At 42.6% G+C, this 24,260-nt stretch overlaps 1 protein-coding gene across 1 annotated transcript in view; it reads left to right on the plus strand.

The window, feature by feature from the left end:
• The first annotated feature begins 6,008 nt into the window (after positions 1–6,008).
• C7 (complement C7) overlaps positions 6,009–24,260 on the plus strand; it is a 77,461-nt gene continuing 59,209 nt past the window's right edge. The window contains exons 1-2 of the mRNA XM_063087551.1: positions 6,009–6,207; positions 8,342–8,463. Coding sequence (XP_062943621.1) covers positions 6,009–6,207; positions 8,342–8,463 — 321 coding nt within the window. The remainder of the gene's footprint in view (positions 6,208–8,341; positions 8,464–24,260) is intronic.

Genomic DNA, 24,260 nt, shown 5'->3' on the forward strand with positions numbered 1-24,260 from the left:
ATTGTCTCAAAAATGTCTTTTTGCAGTTGGTTTATTTCATTTGGTTGATATGCCTTTTAGGCTTTTGTTTTGTTTTATAAGATTACACAGTATTCCCATTTTATTCATTGCGTTTTGGGGGGAAAAACAGGCTATTTATCGTATAGAATGTTCTGTATTTAGATGACTGCTTTCTTGTAGTGTTGTTAGACATGTTCCTCGAAACTCCAAATTTCCTGTAAACTGGCATGTAGATCTGGAGGCATGATTAGATTCATGTTCAATTCTTTTGGCAAGACTGCTTTGTAGGTAGTACTGTGTTCTTACTACTGTGTGACATCAGGAAGCACAAGTCATGTTAAGATTGGTTAGTGTGTTTAAGTCAGAATGATCTCCAAATAGTTTTATATCCTGTAAGTTCTCTGATTAAAATGATCCAGTTGCAACTCATTGCACTGAGAATTAAATCCAAATTCTTCGCCTTAACTTGCGAAGTGCTACTACATGACCTGGGTGGATCATGTCTCCAGCTGCAACTGATGCCACTCATCTCCTTGCCCATAAAATCCAGCCACATAGACTTCATCTTCTTCCTAAAATGAGCTTCCATCTAACGTGCTCTCCCTATTGCTATATTGGCACCATCGGCTCTTCTTTGTCATTCCTATTCAGAGAGTGTATTTCAGATTCATATTTCTTGTCATTCAGATTTTCCTGACCACTCTGTTCAGAATATCCACACTGTCATTGTCTATTATGTCACCTTACATTAATTCTCTGCATAGAACTTTCTACCACTTGACATATTTATTGTTTATTTATATGATTGTAGTTTTCCTTTTCCACCATCCCAGATTAGAATTTAAGTTCCATGGGTCCTTAAGTAGTATCAAACATGCAAACATCTCAATCTAGTTTTACTCTATGCTCCTTATTTCAATCCAATATGAATCTTGCTTCTAGATCAATTGCCTCCAAAGTCAGATTCTTTAATGACTTGTTCAAAACTTTGAGGAACTTTCCATTTATAGCCTTACTACAAGGTGTGGTTCTCAGATCAGGAGCATTGACATCACCTGGGAGCTTTTTAGGACTACAGAATCCCAGGCCACACCCCGGGTTTACTAAATCGTAATCTCCATTTGAACAATATCTTCAGGTAACTTGTATACACATGAAAGTTAGAGAGGCACTGGTTTGTAGTCAGTAATATTAGCCCTAATCTCTGCTTTTCACAATGCAACTCCAGTTTATCTTATTTACCTAATTTCCAGATGTATTAGTTTGTTTTCTGTTGCTTATTACAGAATATCTGGGTAAAATTTAAGAAAATGAAACTTATTTGTTACAGTTTTGGAAGCTAGAAAGTCCAAGATCCAGAGGACGTATATGGTGAGAGCCTTTTCCTTGGTGGGGAGTCTCTGCAGAGTCCTGTGGTGAGCAGGGTATCACACGGTGAGAACGGCAACAGCTGGAGAGTTAATGTGCTCACTTGCTTTCCTTATAAAACCATCAGAACCACTCCCTGATAACCCATTAAACCATTAACCCACTACTCTATGAATGGATTAATCCATTCATAAAGGGGCCCCACCTTCCAATACCATATTAGGGATTAAGTTCCAACATGAGCTTAGGGGAACATTCGAACCACAGCACCAGGCAAGTTAGATGATTCATTAATTCCCCTTCCAAACACACCCAGATCTTTTTCATTTTTTTTTTTGGCAGCTGGCCTGTATGGGGATCCAGGGATCCAGAAGGACGTTTACCACTCTCATCTCTGACATGCCCTTTCCCCTCTCTCTCCTTCAGATATCAGATTCTCTCCCTTTATTTTAGGTGAAGACTTTTCAGACCTCCATAGATGGCAGAGACCTCTTTTTCTCTTTACTACCTTGCACTGTTAGTTATCTCTTTAGCTAATTTCTTTCCCCATCCCTCGAGAAAGGACATTCTCCTATTTGTCTTCCTAACCCTTTCCAGGATATAGTGCAGGTCCTTTCATATAATGGGCTTTTATTACATTGTTTCCTAAATGAGAATTCTAAGCCTTTGAATTGCATGAAGTAATATTGATTAAATGCTCCTTATATTCAATCAATATTACATAGTGCTCCAGAGTGCTGCATACATTTATATATTTTATCTCATTTAGTCTTCAGAATGGTCTCGTGGGGTGGACATTGCTAGATGATTTCACCAGTGAGGAAACGTAGACTCAGAGATTAAGGGACTTGCCCAAGGAGATGATATTTGAAACTGGTCCTCCAATTCCTTGCTCTGTGAGCATTCCACCTCCTCAGGATTCCTCAATTCCATATGTGTGAGGAGGGTCTCATCCTCTTGTTCCTTAGTGCCTTGCATTTTGTGATTTTGCTTCACTTTAATAAAAGGGAAAATAAAAATGGCAACAACTGCATATTTTCAGATTTTCCTGCTTACTTTTTTTCTGGCTCTAAAACTTAGGAAAACATCGTTATACTGCCATCTTCTGGATTTTTTGAATGCTTGCACATTAATAACCGTAGATATTTAAAATCAGGTCTTCTCAGCTCTTTCTAATCTGGGGCTGACATTTAAACTTTGTATGTAATGTTTTCCTTTTAAGGTGATAAACAGTAAAAGATATTTCTTTCATTAATCAGGAAAGTTCTTTCTAAAAACTCAATACATATCAAATATGGAGACTAAAAGTAAATGTATTCAGAAGTCAGCTATTGTTTTTGTTTGTAGGGGATAGAGAAAAACATATACTGTTACACAAGATGGTTCAACAGCCACTTTTTGGCCATTAACCTCAACCTCTTCTGGTTACAGTTTTTAAGATTAATGTTAATAAAGTTGTTGGGTAAAAAAGCACTTCCATTGCTGGCTAGAATACAAATTATTGTAGCCATTTGGTAACACAATTGGACTGCATTTATAAAAAAATAAATATAAAATACACGTAACTTTTGACCCAACATATTTACTTTATAAATTTATCTTATATATAGTGTTAATAATATATGCAAGGATGTATATACGTGAAGGATGTACAATCTTACATTGTTTATAAAAGATTAGGAAAACCCAGAATGCTGAAGTAAATGATGATACCACACCTATGCAATGTAATTCTGTGCAACTGGTTAAAAAGAACGGTGTAAATATTCTGGTAACAATAACTGACACTTTAAGAGTTTTGTAATATGTTTAAATATTTTGTCCTATAATTGGGAGATATTATGCAAAATAAGTACTTTTAAAAATCTCTTTTACTAGCAGATATTTATGCAACAAGAACTACATTTGGGGTTCTGCCACTAGAAGAGTGATACACTCAGATTTTTAAAGTGGAACATGAGGTAATAAAATATAATTTTAGTTTTATAATCTATGATACAATTAATAAGATAAAAATAATTTGAGTGTAAGTTATACTGTGTGCTTTCTATTCAAGAAAAATGTAAACTAACAGAAAGAAAAAATAGTGCTCTATGAAATCCATACCTTTACTGTTAGGATTAACTAAACAAAGATGTGTAAACATAATATACCTATTTAATGAAACTGAGAGTAAAGGAAGTTAAGTGAGTTGCTAAAGATCAGACACCAGCAAATGGTCAAATCTGGACTTAAGCCCAAATATTCTGAATTCATATGCAATGTTCTTTCTATCATATCCAAATGGGTCAAAAGGGAAAAAGTATTGGTGCAAATGTCTGTTATTAGAATGCCTGGTAATGTGTATGAAGTGTTTAGCACACTGTCTGGCTCTTAATAAGCACTCAATAAATGTTGACTATAAATCTTCTTATGTTTAGAGAATAGGGTAGGTATTTTTCTGAGTGACATTGACAAATATCCTTTCCACTCAACCTTCCACTGAAAACTCAAGTGCATTCTCATGTTTTCGTTCTAACATGCAGTGTGAGTCCCACGAGGGCATGAGCTTTGTCTGTCCTGTTCACTGCTATGTTCCTGAGGCCTAGATGGGAGCATTGCTCATATTAGGTGCTCAGTAAACATTTGAAAACTAGATTGAAAAACCATAAGATTTTCTTTTTTCTTCTCTTCTTTTGACTAACATTATTGCCCTACAATTGGCCTGCTATTCTGTATGATTTGTGTGCTTTAGAGTAGTGCTTTTCAAGATTTAATGGTATTAAACCCCCTAGGCACTCATGAAACATGTAGTTACTAGAAAAAGTAGATTCCCCAGAATTCTTCATTATGTACTTTTATACCTTCTTGGACCCCCCACGCCCACCCAAAATTTGTTTTGGACATTAAGACTGATGATGCTATATATGTCAAAGAGCATAAAAATATACAGTGAAGCTTTCTAGAGATAGAACACGCATGGGCAGTAATCCCCAGCTGGACTAAGAATGGCCTGAAAGAGCAGAGGAAGGCACTGGCTTGGAGTTTTTATTGTGGTTAGGGGGTGGGAGTGGGATGAGATACCTTCCAGAAAGTTTTATACACCACTTTTGAGGATATCCTCTGGGCCAGAAGTTAGTATTACGGCCACACCTAACTGCAAAGAAGTTACAAAAGTCTTTATTCCAAGTCCTCATGTGACCAGCTTAACATGGGAATTCTGTTACAATATAACAAGGGAAAAATGGACATAAGGGGACAAAAACAGTCTCGGATCCAGTCATTAAAAAGACATTAGATGGAATAACATCAGTTATTTCAAGTCATCTGTATATGACTTACTATTTCTACAATTCCTACTGTAATGTTTTAAAGCTTGCTATTTTTGTAGCAAAAATATGTTTTAATATGTTCCACAGCACACTAGGTGGGGCAGGGAGGTAAAGCTTAATGGGAAAGAAAAGGAAGCCAACATTTATTTCTGGCTCAATTAGACACTTTCACATATATTTTCTCATCTAGAAGAGGCAAGGAGATAAGAAAGAATTCTCTCAATCAGGGCCAACTATAGGCAAAATGGTAAGGAAGATAGTTTTTCTTTCAGAATTCTTGTTTTCCCTTTCAATAGGTCTTTTCTAAAGTGTATTCTACGTAGAGTTCTGGTCAAGATGGCAGAATAAATGGTTCCCAGCATCACTCTCTCCCACAAATCAACGAATTTACAACTATAAAAATGTAACATCAGCCAAGCTGGGGCCACTGGAGTGCGGGTGAAGAGGAAGAGAGACCTGTGTGTTGGGAAAATAGAATAATTTAATCAGGCCCCTCGCCTGCCTATCCAGTTGGATGTGGTGCAGTGCATTCTTTGTAAATAAGTTGTGTGTAGGTGGAGTTAGTGCGCATGTGCAGCACCGTAACCTGGCTGGCATTTAGTGCCTCAGGAAGCTGCTGCCCACGTGGCCATGCTCTCAAACCTATGGCTCCAAGGACATTTTTGCTGGTTACCTAGCTCATAGACCTGCATGTGAGGAGTCTGGTGACCCAGCCTGGCATGTGAGGGGTCTGGGGACACAGCCTGGTGTCTGAAGGGTTTGTGACCCAGTCTGTGAACGGGCTTGAGGGATCTGTGAGCTCCAGACCTAGCCCTAGCTCAACAATTGGCCCAGTTTGGCAGGATTATGGGCAGGTTAAAGAGCCCAAGCACAACAATTGGCACAGTCTGCGACAGGATTCTGAGCAGGTACAGGAGCCAAAAAGCCCTTGGAAAAAGGAGGAAATGTGGCTACTTTTGAACATGTTGTATCCTATGGCCACTTTCCTGTTGACTGGGGTCTGGATGCTGCACACTGTACTGCAAGGCAGTATAGAACAAGTACTACAACTGAAAACCCCTTGAGAGGGGGAGGAAATGTGGCTATCCTTGAATATGTGGTGCCTAGGCCACTTTTCTGCTGACTGGAGCCTGTCTTCTGCTGACTATGCTGCAAACTGGCCGAGATTTGCAGCAGACAGCAGAGTTGTTGGAGGCATGGATGGATGTCCTGGAGGATGACACGCAGTGACTGGCCACTCCTGCTTTTCACAACAGAGAAGACGACCAACCCAGTGGTGAGTTGGAGGAAACCATGCATCTCCAGGCACAACCTGTTGTGCATCAAAAAATGAAGCATGAGCAGCCTGTGGGACCGGATGGACAACAAGTGGGCGATCCACAGGTCACCCAGTTCACCACCTATGTCCCGTATACCCACGTTAAACTGGCTGACTTGGGGAGACAGTTCAGGCAGAAACACGGAGAGACCTTGGCAGCTTGGCTGTTGCGGTTATGGGACCTAGGGATAGATAGTGTGATGTGGTCTGGTGAGGAGATGGAGAAGTTGACCTCTGTTACCATACACCCATCCCTGAGGCAGTGGCTGCAGAATAGCTGCAGATATGCACAAGGGCGAGGTAATCACTCCCTGATGGACTGGGTGAATGCAACTGCCCGAACTGTGTGGGCAAATGCTGGAGAACTGCCCATGATTGTCAGTAAATGGCTAACATACGCTGAGCTGGTCCAAATCATTCAAGAGCTGAGGATGCAGCAGTCCATGTTTAATGTGAACACTCGTGGCCCAGATGATGAAAACTTTACAGGCAGCATGAGAGACATAGTGCTGCAAAATGCCCCATCGATGTCCTTTGGGTCACTGATGGCCATACTGGACCCATACATTGGTTGTCCTATACATGAGGTAATGACCATGATAGTGAACCTGGGTGAAGTAGAGGAGAAAAGACAAGCAAAAGGGGTCCAAAAGGAGGCTAAGACCAAACCACCAAGAAATACTGGGGATTTTATCCCAAAGGAACCAAGCAAGACTAGCCATAAGCAGATGTGGCTTTACTTACTTGCAGCAGGGGTTGATAAAAAGAAAATTGACGAGCAGCCAAATGCAGTCCTTTTTGCCTTGTGGCAGCAATTGAGCCCTGAACAGCATTTTACTAAATGTCCAGAAACAGGTAGCAAGGTATGCTCAGTGGATTTAAAGGACTTTTTGTTGCTGCCGAGGAGGCAGATGAACTTTTCCATTTCAATTAGGGAGCAGGCCAAGGTACTTGTCTTTTGGGGTCAGGCGAGGACTGGAGGCCTCATGTTGAATTGGCAATATATTGGTCAAGGACAAATGTGCAGTGTGTTTTGGCATTAGTGGATACAGGTGCAGAATGTAGCCTGATATATGGCAATCTAGATAAGTTTCCAGGGGCCACAGTTTGTATAGATGGCTATGGAGGACATACTACTGAGGTTAAAGCTGTGTCATTGCCATTGGGCATAGGAAGATTACCTCCTCATGTATATACTGTGTATATATCTCCTCCAGCTGAATACATCTTGGGTATGGGTGTACTTTATGGTTTGCACTTGCAAACAACATTTGGAGAGTTTTGGCTGCAAATATGGACAGTAAAGCCTGTGTTATGAGGATATGCTAAACATGACCCACAGGTGTTACCCAAGCCAAGACTTGTAGTTAATGTAAAACAGTATTGACTACCAGGAGGACATGCAGAGATAATTGCCACTATATTGGAATTAGAGAAAGTTGGCATTATTTGTCTGGCTCAGAGCTCATTTAATGCTCCAGTATGGCCAGTGAAAAAGTCTGATGGTACCTGGAGAATGATGTAGATTATAGAGAAATGAACAAAGTAGTGCCTCCTTTGCATGCAGCTGTGCCTTCAGTTCATGACTTGATGGATCAGTTGATGACTCACCTGGGGACTTATCATTATGTATTGGACCTTGCAAATGCTTTTTTCTCTATTCCAATCTCAGTTGATAGCCAAGATCAGTTCACCTTCATCTGGGAAGGAAGACAGTGGACCTTTCAAGTATTGCCCCAAGGTTATCTGCATAGCCCAACCATCTTCCATGGTTTGGTGGCTGGGAACCTAGCCAAATGGACTAGGCCCAGCATGGTTACAATGTTTCACTACACTGCTGACGTGTTACTAACCTTTGATTCTCTTGCAGATTTAACCCAGGCAGCTCTGATGCTGCTAAGTCATTTGGAACAGTGTGGGTGGGCCATGAACACAGCCATAGTGCAAGGACCTGGGCTGTCAGTCAAATTCCTAGGAATGCTCTGGTTGGGTAAGCCAAGAGTCATCCCAGAAGCCATTACAGGTAAGATACAGGCATACCCTCAACCCACAATGGTAGCTCAGCTACAGACATATTTGGGACTTTTGGGGTATTGGAGAGCCTTTCTACCCCATATGGCCCAAATGGCTCACCAACTATATGCATTGATAAAGAAAGGAGCCCTCTGGGATTGGACTAAGGAAGTAGAACAAGCTTATTGGGCTACAAAAAGGGCAATACAGCAAGTACAGGCTTTGCAAGTGGCCGACTGCACTAAACCATTTGAGTTAGATGTACATATAACCCAGGAGGGGCTAGGATGGGGTTTGTGGCAGAGACAAGATCAATTCCTCACACCTGTAGGATTCTGGTTTCAGCTCTGGAAGGGCACTGAAGCGTGCTATACCCTAATAGAAAAGCAGTTAGCAGCTGTGTATTCTGCCTTGACAGCCACGGAAGCTATCACAGGAACTGCCAAGGTCCTGGTAAGGATGACATGCCCCATAACAGGCTGGCTGTGCATGTGGGCAACCAACCCTAAAATGGGTGTAGCTCAGACTCCCACTTTGTCTAAATGGGGGGCATATACAGAACAAAGGAGCACTGTGTCAATGAGTCCTCTGTCCAAAAAGTGGCAAACTGTGCTAGGCCCAATAGAGGTTGTGGAGGAAACTTTGACACAACCGTTATCCATGGAGGTGGAGGCTACACCTCTCCATGAGGGACAGGGACCTATCACAGAACAAGCTTGGTATACAGATGGTTCTAGCATGGGACCTTCAGCATTGTGGACAGCTGTTGCTGTCCAGACCTTAATGGATGCCATGTGATATGAAAATGGCACAGGGCAAAGCAGTCAATGAGCTGAATTTAGAGCAGTATGGATGGTGATAAAAAATGAGCCTGGGCCATTAACCACCTGTACTGACAGCTGGGCTGTGTTCAAAGGCTTAACCCTTTGGATCTCTGCTTGGAAGTATCAACAGTGGGTGGTAGGCCACCGACCCCTCTGGGGACAAGCCATGTGGCAAGAGTTATGGGAATTGGGGCATGAGAAAGAAGTAACTCTTTTCCATGTCACAGGACACTTCCCCTTAGCCAGTAGAGGAAATGATGAAGCCAATGCCTTGGCTAAGGTAAGATGGCTGGAGAGAGCCCTAGCTACTGATGTAGCCCAGTGGTTACACTGATGAATGCAGCATGCTGGCAGTAAAACTATGTGGATGGCAGCTCAAAGATGGGCCTTGCCTATAAAATGGGAAGATGTAGTGAATGCCTGTCATGCTTGTCCAGTATGTGCTCAAGAGTGTCCACATCCCCAGTGGATGCCCCATACAACTGGGCAAATAACTTGAGGAAAGGTGCCCCTGACTCGATGGCAAGTGGACTTTCTTGGACCACTGCCAAGGTCAGAGAATTTCAGATACATCTTCACTGCCATTCATACGGCTACTGGTCTTTTGTTTCTGTGGCCTTGTAAGGCCCCAGACCAGGTAAACACTGTGAAGGCATTGAATAGCCTTATGGCTGTGTATGGTCGGCCTCTAGTTATAGAGAGTGATAATGGAACCCACTTTTCTGGGCTTGGGGTTCAGAGGTGGGCCTCCCAGTTGTCCATTCAGTGGAAGTTACATGTGCCATATCATCCCCAGGCAGTGGGAATGATTGAAAAGTACAATGACCTTTTAAGAAAGGGACTGAGGCTATCTACCCAGCCCCCACCCCTGAAAGAGTGGACATGGAGATTATGGCCGACAGTCAGAATTCTAAATGAGAGACCCTGCAAGGGTGGACACTCTCTCGTGGAAGCTCTGTTTCATAGGGCTGCAGCACCTGTACAGCTGCAAATTACTACTAAAAATAAGCTTTTGAAGCCAGGATGTGGCAAGAATGGAAATATTCTCTTACTGGCCCCAACCTGTTTGCAACAGGGACAGCCAGTACAATGGGAATGGCCTTGGAGAATAAAAGCTCCCCATATATGCTGGATAGGTTTAATAAGGCCTTGGCAAAAAGGATTAGAGGAAGACCTGTAAGTTTCACCTTGGGTGACAAGGACCTGGCCTCCTCAAATAAACATGGCCTGGAACAGATAAGTGCTCTATCCCAAAGAGTGCATTTGTATTATTGTTATGGCCAATTATGAGTTGCCCTATACTGTTACATGTAGAACCTACATATCCAACAGTGTTGGCAGATAAAGTATGGTATCATAAACCAGGTAAGATACCTATTCCTGCAACCATTCTTTCTCAGGATGGCAATCTGGCATCTATCTTACCAGAGGGGTGAGAACTTCCCCTATTGGTACGAACAACCCTCTGTCTTTTTGCCCATAGTGTTCTGGCTGCAGGCACTGCAACAGAGTTGCATGATCAATGTGTTGGTCTACTGAAAATGCACTGAACTGCCCATCAGTATGACTGCAGGATTTGCACTGAGAATCACACCAATGTTGACTACTAACTGGACATATGTGGCTAATAGTTAAAAGGACAGAACTACAAGCCTTAAGGCATATTGAACAGACAATAGGTTATTTAAATGTAAGGGTCATTTATCCTCACTAAGGGAACATTGCAGAAGATTCTGAACACGTAGATTGTTTGGTGAGGGACCCTGAAGGGGTGGATTGTTGGAAAACAGAATAATTTAATCAGGCCCCCTTGCCTGCCTATCCGGTTGGGGGTGGTATGGCACATTCTTTGTAAATAAGTTGTGTGAGGGTGGAGTTAGTGTCCATGCACAGTGCTGTGACCTGGCTGGCATTTAGTCCCTCAGGCAGCTGCTGCCCACGTGGCCATACTCTCGAACCTATGGCTCCAAGGACCTTTTGGCCAGTTACCTAGCTAATATACCTGCATGTGAGGTGTCTGGTGACCCAGCCTGGCATGTGAGGGGTCTGGGGACCCAGCCTGGTGTGTAAAGGGTTTGTGGCCCAGTCTGTGAATGGATTTGAGGGGTCTGTGAACTGCAGTCCTAGCCCTAGCTTGACAATTGGCCCAGTTGGTAGGATTACTGGCAGGTAAGAGAGCTCAACACCTATGGAACTCTTGAAGGTGGGAAAAACCACAATGAGAGAAAGAAACTGCTCTCAGCATTTGGGGCCATGGCCACTTTAGTGCTGGAGTGCATGGAACAGGAGCTGGAAGAAGCCACAGCTGTGCCCTTAAGATGGAGTTATCTGGAGGCAGAAGGAGAGAAGAGGACTTTGGTAGACCCCAGGACAGTAAGACCAATAATAGGGTTCCCATGGACCCACACATGAGTGAGGAGCCAGAACAGCTGAAAAAGGGGAGCCATTCAGAGGTTCATGAGTCATCACAAGAGACCTGTGTAGGTCACATCCCATGGGAAGTGTTTGGAGAACAGGTGGTGGGGGAGATAGGCCCTCTGGGAGAACACTGGGACACAGCAAGGACAGCCAATCTGCCCCCCAATCAGTGCAGGACCACTCAGAGGAGACTGGTCAGGAATGCAGAATTGCATGGGGTGTGGTTTGATGAAAAAACTCAAGCTCAGATCAGAGTTTCTACACAACCCACATGCACCAAGTCTCTGGAGAGCCAGAAGTACCTGTAAGGTCAACCGTTAAACCCTGAGCTGCACAAAAAGCCTTCCCAAGGAAAATGGCAGCAAAGCAGCAATTTAGCTCAATTACAGAGCTCAAGTACTGATTCCCACAGGAAGTTCCCCCTTGTTAGAACTAAGCAAAGGACAAAAAGTTAGTTCTGGCCCAGGCACACCACCAGTGCCTCGGGGCCCACTAGGGGACATGAGGCATGGATCTGGGGAACAGACTCCATTCCCACATCCAGGCAAACCACCAATGCCTCGGGGCCCACTCGGGGACCCAGGGCTAGCAGCTGGGGACTGGACCCCCTTCCCACAACCAGGCGGACTGTGACAGTGCCTCAGGGCCCAACCAGGGATCTGAGGCATGGAGCCAGGGACCAGACCTCTCCCACAACCAGGCTAACCTCACCAGTGCCTCCAGGCCCACCCAGCGACCCAGGGTATGGAGAAGGGGCCGGACCCCCCTCCCACAACCAAGCACACTGTGCCAATGCCTCAGGACCCACTGCCGGGGATTGAACACTCTCCACAACCAGGCACACTGCCAGTACCAAGGAGCATGCCAAAAACATCTCCTCCATGTGGGTGGCCCACCACAGCCACCACAATAACCATGGCTGCTGCAAAGGTGGCTAGACACCACAACCACCATGCAGATGGTCCGCCAGTCACTGGAGTGAGTTGACACAAGGAGAGTCACCAGCAGAGATAAAGAAAGGAGGAGATGTCTCTCTCCACAGAGCCTAATAATTATGATTTGTAACAATATATATGCTAGTAATATTGATTTGATCAACATATCTCAATGTTGAACCCCCCAAATATGTATAATCAATTTTGATTCAATAAAAATTAAATAATAATAAAGTGTATTCTATGTTTATTGTTTTACAACAGAATGTTCTACATAGATCATAACTCTAAATATTTAGCTGTGCAAAAGAGTGTGTAGGATTTTAGTAAAAATGGAAACAATGATTTGTCAGAATAAGTAGTAAACATAATTTAGGATCTTACAAAATAGTATTTCAGTTAGATGCTTTCTAAATCTGGTTGGCTGAACTGCCTCATCTTTGGATCCAAAATAACAGCCATTCTTCCCCTGCCCAACATGAAATAATCAATACATGGAAGCATCAGGGCCAATGGTCAGGTGTGATCACAATTGATCCCCTGTTCTAGAGTTTTCCCTGGTATCCTGCAAATATAACCTGCCTTGGATAAAAAGACAAAGAAATTTCTCAAAGGCCAGAGGCTCACATGATAAGTATGGTGTATATTCTACATACTACCCTTGTTTCCCATCTAGTTAGACTGCATCTGGACGACTTTCTTCGATTTGTCATACAGGACAAGCACAAAGGCTCCACTCAACCTCTGAGAGTTTTGGATCACTCAACTGGAAAAAGGTTTTTCCACCTGTATCTTTAGCACTCTTCCTCCAATATTCGAGGATCCCAGTATACATGATGTCAGCTCCTTTGTACCCATATTACAACATGAACCACTGGATCATAGCATCAAGAGGGTAGGGGATCACCCTGGTCATTGCCATTGCTGTCTGGGTGGTCATCCAGCCCACCCTATTCTGAGAAACCATGCCATTTGCTATATATTATAGTAGGTAAGCTATGGATAATATCATCACACAGATCTCAAATACTGCCAGATCTGGTGATTTTTCACCAATCTTCCAGGCCTTTAATGCTGTTTATTTGGCATATTTCTTAACATCAATTGCCAAATAGGTTCTGGGAAAATCTGATTGGTAGATGAAAGAGAGAGAAGTGGCTACAGCTGCTCTGCCAGAGACTGGATTGCCAACAAAATACTTCTGGAACTGTGTGTGTTTGCCTATCCCTCCCAAGAACACTTGCTTATACTTACTTTTGAAGGCAAATTGAAGGGCTTAAGCAGGAAAACATTTGTAGACACATGTTACAGTGTCCTTCCAGAAGGAGAACACCCCTTGCTCCTTGAGATAAGAAATCAGCAACAATCTGACTTGCATCTGTCACAGCAGCTTAACCCACTTTATTAAGCCACTAAAGTCTTGGAGATAGCAGTGGTGATGTTGCAGCCAAGAAACCCTTTGCAGAGTAAATGACCTGTTCAGTTGTGGCTGCGGAGAGGGCTGTAGGAGAAAGCAAGGCCAGAGTGGAAGCTTTGAGTCAGAAGTGTTGGAATCACTTGCTTGGCCCTGCCATGGCTGAGACTGAAAGACTAATATGCTGCTTAATTTCTTATATCTTTAAAAAAATTTTTAAATTAAATTAAATTAAATTTTATTAATATATTTTTTTCTATTCTATGATGTTGTTTCAGAGCAGTTGGGAGGGAGAGGGGAAAGGGAAAGGAAATGTGATGGAAGAAGGAGGAAGGAGGCGGGGTGGGATTGAGTCCTGTGGCACCCCCCCCCCCACATTCCCACAGGGGAGACTGGGGAGCTTCCAGTGGTGGCTTGGTCATTGCTGGGCTGGGTACAGATGTCATGGGTGTGCGGCAAAAGTCCCGGCCTCCCACCACCCCAGCTTGGGAACGCAGGGCCCTTCTTGCTGCAGCTTGCTGGTCATCGCTGGGCTGCTTGCATGTCTCAGAGGGGCATGGCCAAGACCCTCAGCTCCCCACCACCCCAGCTCAAGAGAGCCCATGGCACTTCCTGCCTTGACTTGGTGGTTGTCAGTGGGCTGGTTGCTTGTGTTAGAGGGGAGTGACTGAGGCCCTTGGCCCCCCACAACCCTGACTCAGGAGAGCCTGGGGCACTTCCTGTGGTGGCTCAATGGTTGTTGCTGGGCTGGTTGCTCATGTTGTGGGGGGCATGGCTGAGGCCCCTGGCCCTCCCCCCTTTCTGGCTTGGTAGCCCAGGGGACTTCTGGTCCTTCTAGGTGTTATAGGTGTTCTTTGGTGAAATGAGACCTCTACTAGTCACTATCAAACTTTGTCTCTGATTGTGGGTACTTTGTTTTTTCTTTCAGTTCTATGTTGGATTATTTGCTGTTCCCACCACTCAAACTCTGCACTGGAACTAATTTGCTGTCCTTTGCTTACTTCTAAAATGGGGGAACTTCCTGTAGGTATCAATACTGAACTCTGTGTTTGAGCTAAATTGCTGATTTGCTGCGATTCCCTAAGGAAGGCTTTTCGTGCAGCTCAGGTTTTAATGGTTGACTTTAAGGGTACTTCCAGGTCTAGTGAAATCCAGTGTGCCTGGGTTGTGTAGAAACACTGGTCTGGGCCTGAGTCTTTTCATTAAACTGCACCCCATGCAATTCTATATTCCAGACCAATCTCCTGTGAGTGGTCCTATGCTGATTGTGGGCAGATTGGCTGTCCTTGCTGTGCCTCAGTGTTGTTCTCCTGGTAGGCCGATCTCCCCCACTGCCTGTGCTTCTAACACTTCCCATTGGATGGGCTATGCTCTGCTCCCTTGTGATGACTCATTGACCTCTGAGTGGCTGCTATTTTCAGTTGTTGTGGCTCCTCGGTCCTATGTGGGTCCACAGGAACCCTATTAGTGGTATTGCTGGTCTGTTGGCGACCAAGGCCCTCTCCTCTCCTGCCACCTCCAAGCAACCCCATCCAAAGGACACAGCAGTGGCTTTGCCAGCTCCTGCTCCCTGTGCTCAGCAGCTCCAGCCTGGAAGCTGCTGGGATTCGAAATGTTCAGAGGGTTTTTTTCTTTCTCTCATCACAGCTTTCCCCACCTTCATGCACTCTGTAGATATCTTCTTCTCTTCCCCTCAGCCCTAGTGGCCCCAGCTTGGCTGTTGTTGCTTTTTTATTGCTGTAAATTGGTTGATTTGAGGGAGAGAGTGATTCTGGGGGCTGTATATTCTGCCATCTTGGCTGGAAGTCTCAATTTCTTGCTTATATCTTTCTCTTACCCCTCTTTTCTCTTTCCTTCCACATGGTGAGTACTCTTTTCCAGTGGAATACTTTTAAGTTGCCTAACCTGGGAATGAATTGCTTGAAACATAGAATTACAGATTTCATGTGAGAGAAATAGTTGGGTTAGGGGTATTTGGAAAATAGTGCATGAATATTGGCATGGGGGAATTTTTTGGTTGAAAGAGAAGCGAAAAAAGAGAGAAAAGAAAACAGAGGCTGGGTCCTCCGGAAAAGCCTTTTCAGTAAACTAGTGTTGCCACTAACTCACGAGAAACACTTCTCTAATGTATCCTAAAAGAATCAGGCTCAAAAGCACCTTTCCTTACTGGGAGTTTAATTCATCAGTGGCATTCTTTCCATATTTTTTTTTGAAGGTTTCTCTGAGGTGGAATGTAAAATGCTTTCAAAATCCAATTTAAGTTATGGGTGGCATCATATTTTTTATATTCTTGCTGAAGAGACTTATGGTGAATAGAGGGTCAATTTTATCTTTTCATACAGAAGGGCACATAGGCAATCACTAAACAGTTTACTTATTGGTTATGAGAGTAATAAAAACTTCCCTCAGCCTAAGGTGGGGAACTTATTGGATTAGGAATTATAATAAGTTTTTATTTTTTTCCTGAAATGGGCCTCATCAATATACTTTATAGTACTTTGCCAGGGGCATTCAGTAATAATAGACTGAACAGAAAGATTTTCCTGGGAGAGTTAGAAACTCTCTGGCTGGAGGTACCGCCCTGGGATCTGGGATTGTGTCTATGAATGTTAGTCATTCTGCAAAATGCTCTGAACACCTACTGTGAGCCCAAATGCAGAGCATCACTGAGTCTTGATAATGCAGCTTGTTTAGGGAAGCACTGAAATATATCCACTGAAACTAGGGCTACATAATCTCTTCATCATGCAGTGCTTAATTGTAAAGGGAGTGGAGATGCAGTCTCAATGAGTGCAGGGTTGTTTCTAAGCATTGTTTTATTTATTTATTTTACTTCTCAAAGTACATTGTACTTGATTTTCATGCCCCTTTACCTGTTCCTCCCCGCCACACACACATCGTATCTGTTCACTTGACTTAAATAGTCAAGGAATTTTTGCTTGTTATTGGTCTGTTCAGGTTTTCTCTCTCTTCTTGGTTCAGTCTTAGTAGTTTGTATGTGTCTAGAAACTTATCCATATCTTCCAGATTTTCATATTTGTTGTCACGCAGTTGTTTATAATAGTCCCTAATGATTCTTTGTATTTCTGTGGTATCGGTTATAGTGTCTCCCTTTTCATTTCTGATTTTTGTTCTTTGTTTTGTTAACCTAGGTAATGGTTGGTTTATCTTATTTATCTTCTTGAAAAACCAACTTTTTGTTTTGTTAATCTTTTCTATTGTTTTTTGGGTCTCTGTTTCATTTAATTCTGCTCTGATCTTAATTATTTCTTTCTGTCTACCACCTTTAGGTTTGGATTGCTGTTCCTCAAGTTCTTTGAGGCATAGTGTTAGGTTGTTTATTTGAAGTCTTTCTGTTCTTTTGATATAAGCATTTACTGCAATAAATTTGCCTCTTAGTACTGCTTTTGCAGTATTCTACAGGTTTTGGTATGATGTATCGTTATTTTTATTAGTTTCTAGAATTTTTTTGATTTCTGTTTAATTTCTTCTTGGACTCATAGGTCGTTCAGGAGCCTATTATTTAGATTCTATGTATTTGTATAGTTTCCAGAGTTTTGCTTATTATTAATTTTCAGTTTTAGTCCATTGTGGTGTGAAAAGAAACTTGAATGATTTCAGTTTTTTAAAATTTGCTGAGACTAGATTTGTGACCTAATATGTGATCTATCCTGGAGAATGTTCCATGAGCTGATAGAAGAAAGTATATTCTTTAGTTATTGGGTGAAATGTTCTGTATATATTGCCAGGTCCAGTTGGTCTAAGGTGTAGATTGAACCCTATGTCTCTTTGTTGACTTGTTGCCTGGAAGATATGACCCATACTGAGAAAGGGGTGTTAAGATCACCCACTATTAATATATTAGGGCCTATTTCTTTCTTTAGGTCTAAGAGTGTTTACTTTATATATCTGGGTGCTCCAGTAGTGGAGGCATATATATTTATGATTGTTATGTCTTCTAGCTGGATAGATCCTTTTATCATTATATAGTGTCTCTTTTTATGTTTTTTGGTTTAAAGTCTATTTTGTCCAGTATAAGAATAGTTACTCCTGCTTGTTTCTGGTTTCCATTTGCATGGTATATCTTTTTCTGTCCCTTCACTTTTCTTCTGTGTCTGTCTTTATACATGAGATGGGTCTCTTGAAGACAGCATATATTTGGGTATAGCTTTTTAATCCAATCAGTCAATCTGTACCTTTTGAATGGAGAGTTTAATCCACTCACATTTAGGGTGGTTACTGACAGATATTCTTTAATTCCTGTCATTTAATTGCTTTTTCTTTAGGTGTTCTAAATATCTTATGATCCTTACTTCCCCTTTTATTTCTCTTCTTCAATGTTAGTTGGATATTTGAGGTGGCATGATTTAGCTTCTTTTTCTCTCTTGCTGGCATTTTTGTTTTAACTGTGGGTTTTGCTCTTTCTTGTGTATTCATGATGATGGTCACCATTATTCAGATTCCAGATGAAGGACTCCCTTGAGAATTTCTTGCAGGGCTGGTTGAGTGGTGGTGAACTCCCACAATTTTTGTTTGTCTGGGAAATACATTATTTCTCCCCCATTTCTAAAGGAGAGCCTTGCTGGGTAAAGAATACTTGGTTGGCAATTTTTTCCTTTTAGTGTTGTGAATATATCTTTCCACTTTCTTCTGGCCTGTAGGGTTTTAGTTGAGAAGTCTGCTGTTAGTCTGATAGGGGTTCTATTATAGGTGACTTGAAACTTTTCTCTTGCTGCTTTTAGAATTTTCACTTTGTCTTAGGGCTGTGAAAATTTGACTACAATGTGTCCTGGAGAGGATCTTTTTGGATTGAATCTGTTTGGGGACCTTTGTGCTTCCTGGATCTGAAGGTCTGCATCTCTCCCTACCCCTGGGAAGTTTTCTGTTATTATTTCCTTGAACAGGTTTTCAATACCTTTTCCTTTCTCCTCCCCTTCTGGAATACCCACGATTTGGATGTTAGAGCACCTGAGGTTGTCTGCTGTCTCTCTTAGATTTTCCTCATTATTTTTTAATTCTTTTTTCCTTTTTTTTTTTTTTTTTTGTCTGCCTGGGTTATTTCGAAAAGACCATCTTCGAGATCTGAAATTCTTTCTTCTGTTTGCTGTAGCCTGCTGCTTAAGCTCTCTATTGTATTTTTTATTTCAATAAGTGAATCTTTCATTTCTGGGAGTTCTGCTACAGTCTTTTTTAAGGTATTAATCTTTTTGAAAATTTCCTCCTTCATATTCTGGGTATTTTTTCTTGTTTTCTTATGTTCTCTAACTGAGTCTTCTTTTATTTCTTCAGGCTTTCTTAAGATCACTGCTCAGAATTCTTTTTAGACATTTCAAGGATTCCCTGTTCTATCAGGTCTGGAATTTGAGCATTACTGTATTCCTTTGGTGGTGTCATATCTTCTTTTTTGTTTGTTGTTCTAGTATTTTTTCATTGATGTTTTGTCATCTGGTAGAGGACTTGCTTCTTCTGTTACTCTGGGATTGGCTATGAGGATAAAGACTTCCTCCTCTATTTTCAGGCTCTACTGGTGACTCTTCTTATATCAGTGCAATCAAGTGAGTGGCAGATTTCCTGTAGAGTGGCCCTGGCTGCTACTGTGTTGGTGAACTGTCCTTGTGGTGACAGAAGGTGTGGTGGCATCTATATTAGACCACGTTGGCTCCTGTTCTAGCTTTCCATGGCTGTAGACTGAGTCCCTGGTGCTGTGCAGGTCTCAACTCACCTTGGTGCCTGCTTGGCTATGTGCACTTCCCTTCTCCCTGGGGCCTAAGACTGGACCCTGGTGCCACAAGGGTCTGGTCTTGGCTCACATTGGAGGCTGCTGGGCTGTGTGCACTTCCCTTCCCTCTGTTGCCTTAGACTGGGCCCCAGTGTTGCTCTCTGCTCACCTCCGTGGCTGCTGGGCTCTGCTTATGCATATTTAAAAAACACTTACTGTTCATGGGTGTGGAGTCTATATGTGCTCAGGATGCTGCAGTGTACATTTTATGTATCTTGAATCTCATCAACCCGATAAAGAATGTTTCATTATCTTTTTTTTTAATGTAAGAAAATTGAGGCTTTAAAGGTAGAAAATAGTAAAGCCTAAATTTGAGACAAGATTTGTCTGATGCTTCCTTTGGCAAACCACATTTTCTTCCAAGAAACAGGCCCACACCAGAAGAAGCCAATGAAGGAGCAAGAAGAGAATGAAACGAATCCCTTTATGAATCTGAGTAGTTTATTACATCTTCATGTATATTTAAATGCATAGGATCAATGATGTTTACTCATATGCTCACTGTGAAAGGGCACGCATTTAGAAACTTGGTCACCTAAAAATCAAGGAAATAAATTGGCAGTATACTTAAGTGAAGATACATAAATCACTAGATCTACCTTCCAGATCATCCTTTAGGCCATGGTGCCCATGAAGCACTTCAGTAAGATTTCTTTTTCTATTAGTGCTAGTATCTTTACAGCATATTGCAGTTCCTTCAAACAAATGAACAAACAAGTGAACAAACAAGCAAACAAATGATCAAAGGAGAAAGAATATATTAGGATGCCTATTCTATTGCACTATGAATAATAAAATAGTAACACCTAACAAAAGAAAATTAAATAATTAAAAGGTTTTTGAAAAGTTAATGTATTCATTAATGAATTAAAATATGTAAAACAATGTACAGTAAAAACTATTAGTCTCATCTGTTTTTCTGTCATCCCATTTTCATCTTGTCACCTAGTGCCCTTTCCACATGAATCCACAGATAATAATTTTTATTATTTTTTGTATATTCTCCTAAACTTTCTTCATGCAAATACAAATAGAATATATATTCTTATTCTCCTTCTTCCTTTTAACTCCAGAGTAATATCCTGTTCTGTATTTTTCTTTTTTTCTCACTTAGTATATTTTGTAGATCTTTCCATATCAGTGCATACAAAGCTTCTTAGGGGTTTTTTATTTATCTACATAATATTCCGTTTAACATACGTGCTATAATTTATTTAAGCAACCCACTGATGATGGATATTTGAGTTGCTTCTAATCCTTTGAATCCTGACTTACATTTACTGGACTAAGCTTACTATATTCAAGGCATGATCATCATTGTTTTACTTGGATTATCTCATGTAATATAACAACCCTACGAGTTAGATAATATTATTTCCACTTCTCAGACAAGGAAACAGAGGGTCAGAGAACCTAAGCAATTTGCCCTAGATTTGAACCCAGACCATCCTCAGAGCATATGTTTGTACTAGTGAAATACAAATTATTAACTTTTTTTTGATTTCAGGAAAATGTTTACTCTTAAGGAAAAGCTTCTAGTTATGTGTTTGTGACTGTTCTTTACTGGTTTCTAAGATTTTTTTTTCAAACATATGAAGACGTTATACAATTCAGGATTTTACTTACATCCACTGCTCATTCTTTATTCTTTCTTGGCCTTTGCAATATATAATGATGAATCTGATATTAAAGCATCTCTGTTCGAAGGTTTCAAGATGGCGGCGGCTGCGGCGGCTGGCGCGGAGTAGCTGAGGTGGAAAAGGCGGCCACTGGGCCTCAGGCAGCCGGGAAACTTGTGGACCTTCCTCTCGCCATCTCTTAAGGGAGGACTGCTGCTGCTGACCGGTCGTGGGGGGTGACCGCCACTTTGCCCCCGGCAGGAGAGGCTGCCTCATTTACAGGCAACAGCTTTGAAGTGTGGAGCAGGAAAAGAACTGTTTCTTAGCTGCAAAAGCGAGTCTCGAAACAGGGAACACGGCGCCAGGGCTGCTGTGGATGCAGACAGGATCCCGGAGGCTGGGGCCGCGCTGAAGGCAGCCAGCTGCCCTATTCAGGATTCGAGGTTTCAGGCCGGCATTAAAGAAGATTCCTGGGAGCGCCCGAGCCATGCCGCGAATGAACAGCCTGAGGCGGCAGCGGCCGAGAACTGGGAAAGGCGGCAAACCTGAGACAGAGCAAGCGCCCGATCTGGCACAGCACTGTGAGTGACCCCTGGCACAGCTCTGTTCGGGGGGTGGATGCCCACGCGGCTCCCGCCTGCACCACCAGGCCACTCACCGCCCCGGTGCTGCCTCCATTTTCCCAGGTGCAGGCGGCCCCGCCCAGCTCGGCCATCACTAAGCCCTCCCACTTGCTTGGCCTGGTGCGGGGCTTTCCGGAGCCTGCGGACCAGCCTCAGCTCCCACTCCCTCTGCGGTTCTCTGGAGGGGCTGGTGGCGGGGGGCGTCCCCGGCCAGTGTCGGGAGGGCAAGGAAGTACAGGCGGGCCGACTGTCACCCCACCACACCCTGGACTACGGCCCCAGGTAAACTCCCTGTTACTGGGAGGCAGATACCATCTCTGCGGCCACCAGTTTGGAAAAAAGCCTAACGAATTTCTGGTTGGGAATAGTGTGGTAGGAGAGTTCCCAGGTCCGCTTGAACCTGCCAGAGACCAGGCTGCAGGTGGGCGCTAGACTCAGTCTATACTGGGGGGATACAAAGGTGAACAAGACCCGAGAAAGATCTACATAGTGCTACAAAGGCACCCAGAGAGACCGGTCATCTGTGCCTAGGAGAAACCTGGTAGACTTCCTGGGCGAGGCGGTGCCGAGCAGGGTCTTGAAGGCCCAGCTGATAGACGAGGGGTGCAGAAGACACGCCCCAGACCAGCACAGTGCGCACAGAGTGGGGAGACGTGCAGCCAGGGAGGCGGAGACTCGACAGAAACCACAGACCCAGTGGGGTCGCCACTGCACGATCTAACAGCCTGTGCCAGAGCACACGGAACAGGGAGAAGTCCTGCACGGGAAGTGAAAGCTCAACAGAGATCACACACCCTGTGGTACGTGATCCACCAGCCCAGCAGAGTCCAAGCTGACCAGAAAGGTGGCTCCCCGGAGAAGCCCAAGACCCGAGGCAACCACACACACAAGGCACTAGAGGCCAACTGAGCAGTCACGGAGGGAGCCATACGAAATTGGCAACCACAGCAACATCCTAGTTAGTCATTAGTCTCAAACCGGTGGACTGTGAATCCCCCTGCCACAATGAATAAACACCAAAAAAAGAGACCAGAAATACAAAAAATCAAGAAAGTACACCACCAAAAGTTAATAAATCTCAAACTCTAGATCCTATAGAACAAGAAGCCCTTGAAATGACCGATAAGGAATTTCAAGTGATAATTCTAAGGAAACTGAATGAGATACAAGAAAACTCAGCTAGACATCATGATGAAATGAGGAAAAGTATACAGGATCTGAAAGAGGAAATGTACAAGGAAATCAATGTCCTGAAAAAAAATGTAGCAGAACTTGCTGAACTGAAGAAGTTATTCAACGAAATAAAAAACACAACGGAGAGTTTAACCAGCAGGCTTGTCGAAGTTGAAGAGAGAACCTCTGAACTTGAAGATGGGCTGTTTGAAATAACACAAGCAGACAAAAAGAAAGAAAAAAGAATCAAGGACATTGAAGAAAATCTGAGAGAGATATCAGACAACCATAAGCGATCAAATATCCGAGTCATGGGTATTCCAGAAGGGGAGGAAAATGGAGATTCCATTGAAAACATATTCAACAAAATAGTGGCAGAAAACTTCCCAGGTATAGGAAAAATCACAGATCTTCAGATCCAGGAAGCTCAACGATCTCCAAATGTATTCAACCCAAAAAGACCTTCTCCAAGACATGTCATAGTCAAATTGGCAAAACTCAGAGACAAAGAGAGAATCTTAAAAGCTGCAAGAGAGAAGCGTCAAATCACCTATAAGGGAGCCCCAATCAGGTTAACATCAGACTTTTCATCACAAACCCTAAAAGCTAGAAAGGAATGGGATGATATTTTCAAAATACTAAAAGACAAAGATTGCCAGCCAAGAATACTTTACCCTGCAAGGCTATCCTTCCGAAATGAGGGGCAAATAGTATATTTCTCAGACAAACAAAAACTGCGGGAGTTCACTACCACACGACCACCCTTACAAGAAATCCTCAAGGTAGTACCAGGTTTGGTTCCTGAAAAATAACTACCACTGCCATAAAAACCCAAGAAAAATCTAAACCCGCTAGTATAATACAAATGGCATTCATGAAGAGAAAACAAGCTAACAAAAACACTATCTACAACCTAAGGAACCAACAAACACAGAAACCAAACAGTAAATCAGAAAGCAAGGAACAAAAGACACCTAAGACAACCAAACAACCAATAAAATGCTAGGAATAAATCAACACCTTTCAATAACAACTCTTAATGTAAAAGGCTTAAATTCCCCAATTAAAATACACAGACTGGCTGACTGGATCAAAATGCAGGACCCAACTATATGCTGCCTACAAGAGACCCACCTCACCCATAAAGATTCACATAGACTAAGAGTGAAAGGATGGAAAAAGATTTACCATGCAAACAGAAAAGAAAAATGAGCTGGAGTAGCTATTCTTATATCTGACAAAATAGACTTTAAACTAAAAACCATAAAAAGAGACAATGAGGGACACTACTTAATGATAAAAGGACTGATCCATCAAGAAGACATAACAATCATAAATATGTATGCACCCAATGTTGGAGCAGCCAGATTTATGAAACAAACTCTATTAGACCTAAAGAAGGAAATAGACACTAATACCATAATAGCAGGGGACCTGAACACCCCACTGTCAATATTAGACAGAT

The sequence above is a fragment of the Cynocephalus volans genome, chromosome 2, assembly GCF_027409185.1.
Source record: "Cynocephalus volans isolate mCynVol1 chromosome 2, mCynVol1.pri, whole genome shotgun sequence".
Classification (NCBI taxonomy): Eukaryota; Metazoa; Chordata; class Mammalia; order Dermoptera; family Cynocephalidae; genus Cynocephalus; species Cynocephalus volans.